Source organism: Octopus bimaculoides, chromosome 25 (assembly GCF_046866305.1).
Source record: "Octopus bimaculoides isolate indiv1 chromosome 25, ASM4686630v1, whole genome shotgun sequence".
Classification (NCBI taxonomy): domain Eukaryota; kingdom Metazoa; phylum Mollusca; class Cephalopoda; order Octopoda; family Octopodidae; genus Octopus; species Octopus bimaculoides.
The window spans coordinates 10,600,063-10,603,671 of NC_142952.1; the positions used below are offsets into that span (position 1 = coordinate 10,600,063).

At 37.2% G+C, this 3,609-nt stretch overlaps 1 protein-coding gene across 1 annotated transcript in view; it reads right to left on the reverse strand.

Annotated features, from left to right (window-relative positions):
• The window catches only part of LOC106867143 (cGMP-specific 3',5'-cyclic phosphodiesterase), a 3,654-nt gene extending 1,673 nt beyond the window's left edge, over window positions 1–1,981 (reverse strand). The window contains exon 1 of the mRNA XM_014933408.3: window positions 1–1,981. This exon is cut by the window's left edge and continues 1,673 nt beyond it. Within this exon, the coding sequence (XP_014788894.3) occupies window positions 1–1,775 (1,775 nt within the window). The 5' untranslated portion in view covers window positions 1,776–1,981.
• Window positions 1,982–3,609: the final 1,628 nt, after the last annotated feature.

Below are 3,609 nucleotides of genomic sequence, written 5' to 3' on the forward strand. Positions count from 1 at the left end.
TGTTCCAAGACAGATGAACTGTACAGTATAGCAAAAGGCGATGAGGTCTTCTCTTGAAATGCATTATTTTTACCTCTATGGTCAAGATCATGAACTAGAGCTGCAATTAATAAGCAAATCTGCTCTAATTCTGTGAAATATAATTGCATGTGACCAGTAGTCAATATACTAAACATCGCCTGCATAACATTAACAGCATGACCCCAATTATGGTAAACGTTCAGACGATAATTCTTCCTTGCGGTTAAAATAAACCTGTATAAAATATCAATTGGTAAATCTAATACGATTAACACATTTTTTTCAAGTAACATCCGAACACACAAATGAACAGTTTCATCCGCTGTAAATGCAGATTCATCGAAGGCATAGGAATATATATTGTACTCTTCAGATGATCGTGGCACTACTTTTAAGAAAGGTTCAATAAGTTTTCGGTCGCATGTAGTATGATATGCAAGTAACTCGTTCAAGGCTTCTCGCTGTGTTAACACCCTAACAGAACGTTCATATAAGCGACAATTATGAATACTAATTCCACAAATCAATGAAAACGTCTCCATTAGATTGATGTCTCTTTGGTCGAAAACATCTTTGGAATGTCTCACAAATATTATGCAACCGACTACCTTACTTATAGCATTTGTTATTGTCATACACAGTAACCAACTGCCAACATCACCTTCAACAGTGATTAAATTTTCTGTTGATTCACTTTGTAATCGAATTATATCGATTATATTGATACTTTTTAAATTTTGGTCAATTGGTGTTATATATTGCGGATCTAACGGAACTTCCTCCACTTCTTCTTCATCTTTTAATAACTGGAAAACTGTAGACGATTTCGTCGGAGAGGCCGCATCCACTCTGTTTTCTGTCAAATAAACACAAATCTTGCTACAGTTTAACATATCCATGGCATGTCGAAGAATTTCTGATATAAGCTTTCGAAAATTGGTTTGCTCTTTCAGAACAAATTTGGCAAGTTTTAGCAGTAACTGATGGCGTTTAAATTCCACTTGTGATATTTCTAACAACCGTTCATTGATTATACTGATTCCGCAAAACGACAAAAAGTTCAGAAATATATTTTCATCATCCGAATCGAAATAACGATTATGTTTCTTATTCAATGCTTGAGCTACACCGATTACGACGCCATCTCTATCCGTAATTGGTACAGATAGAATACTTTGGGTACAGAAGCCCGTTGTTTTATCAATCTCATCTGAAAAACGTTCGTCTTTGTAGGCATCTTTAATATTCAAGAGACGACTGTTTTCAGCTACATATCCGACAATTCCTTTCCCGAGAGGAATGCGAATGGCATTTTCTTCTGTGTGAATTGTATCCTCCATAACCGAGGTGGCTGTAACGTCAAAGAGTTTGGAAACTAAGTGTAGCTTTTTAGCAGTTCCACGTAACAGAAATAGGCTCGCTCTCTCACAATCGAGGATGATACAAGCATTTTGAAGAATTTTATGACACTGTTTGTCGACATTGATTTCGAAAACAGTGTCTTTTACAAACTCTCTGTATATTTTATTCTCTGTTACTACTTCAGTATATCCTCTTGATTTTAATTTCACCTCGTGTAAAACTGCTTCACTTGAAGTTGCAACATAACCGGTCGCATCCGGTACTTTCAACGTGTCTTTAATGTTTTCCTTTCTGACGTCCTCTAAAGAATGCCGAGATTGCCATTTGCGAACGAAATCTGGATTATTCTGTAAGAAATTTTCAACCTCATCTTGCTGTAAATCATCCATCATTTGCTGGTGTAGTATCGAAATCGAAACCAATTATATTTTTGTTGATGCTGATAATGATGAAGATATTGACCATATTTGTCTTACCAGAATGATTTGTATGGCAATGATGTTCATATCTTTGTACCTAGCCGTTTAATCTACACAAAACTGCATTCTTTAGAATGCTTTATCTGCATTTGCATCAAAAGAACGGCGATTTTTGGAAACATGACGTCAATCTCTAATGTATGACATCATATTTTTTTGTTTAAATCATTTAGGTTAATTAAAAGGAGACTATATCTGCATGAAAAATAATCGTTAAGTATTAAATTGTAGTGGCATTAAATACCTAATTAGAAGTACTTAAGCCGTGAAAGAAGAAGCCGCTAAAGTTCTTTTTAGAAATGGTTTTGTCCACTTCTTTGTACTGAAGGAAGGTGGCAATTCAAGTGAAATGCCAACTCAGGAACCGTTGCCATTCTAATGACGAGAGAAAGAAACAAAAGAGTCAGTCGAATACCCTAGTCTTGGGTTGGTCTTTTTCTGGGTCCTTAGACAGACCTTTTAATACCCTTTTGTCCAATAAGTTTTTGAAAACTCCCGCATCATGTGGGAAACGTCTCCTCAAAATACGATACATGGCGGTGGTTAAAATTTTGTCTTTATTTGAGTCTACAAACTCCATCAACTCCTCTTTCTCCTTCCGTAAAACTGTGTAGTTGACAGGCTCGTTCGAGAGATGTTCTACTAGTTCCGTCTCTTGTGATTGATGCGATTGTTGTCGGTTTGGTTGTTTTTGTTTGTTTGTTTGTTTGTTTAGGCTACACCTGTTGCTGATCCTGTCGTGTCCCCCTCGCTGTTGCTGAGAATGCTGTTTCACTTCTTCGTGCTGTTGTAGTTGGTTTGTCTCTTGTTGTTGCTGTTGTTGCCGAAATTGTTGGTTTGCAGCTTTGGTTTCGAGACTGGGCGCAGCGCTTTTGGGGGTTATTCAGCTTTGTGCCCACAAACTTTTGGGAATTGGGGAGTATTTTCACCGTCTCCTCCTCTTCCTTTTTGGGGGTCGCTCGACGACTCCTACTCGGGTATTTTTGTTTCGTCCGAGGCCCCTTCTGTCAGAAGGATTTCCGTTAGCCTTTTTTCTATCTGCTCCTGTGTTTGTCGTTGTAGTTACCGTTGCTTGGATTGGATCCTTTCTGTTTGGTTACACCTGTGGAAATTTTAGTTTAGTGAAAATTGTAAAATTTGGTGTATTAATGTAATTTCCCACAATGAATCTCAGGGGTTAATTCACTTTTTCCAGAAAAATTTTAAAAGAAAGTTATAGAGATTTATAATTTGATAATTTTTACCCAGTCAGAAAAGAGGGTTTGGAATCTGTCATTGGCGGAATTCTGCTTTACACATGCCATATAACTCTTTTATCTGTTGAGAACATTTTTGCGAATTTGTATGTACACACGGGAATTTATACGATTATGCAAAAAAAAAAAAAGTGCCTGATTTAACCAAGCCGTTAAACCAAACTGTTTCGTTTGTTACTATGGAGATAGGAGACACCTTTATGTTTGTGGCTTTCGATTGGCTAAAATTACCCAAAATTTGAAAACCTTAAAAGCTAGTAACTCTTTGTTTATTGATTTATGGCAAAAATGAATTTCACGTCAATAATGGGCTTACAAAACTACTCCAATTCACCAAATATGAAACCAATTGGAACAAAAATTGAAGAAATTGAAAAGTGGCAACCAAACAGAAAAGATCCCGCTGCTGTCCTCTTTGCGATTGCAACGGATCTGTCGTTGGGAATGGGGGTGCAGGGTGAGGCACCTCTCTCGACCTCCCCACAGTGGGA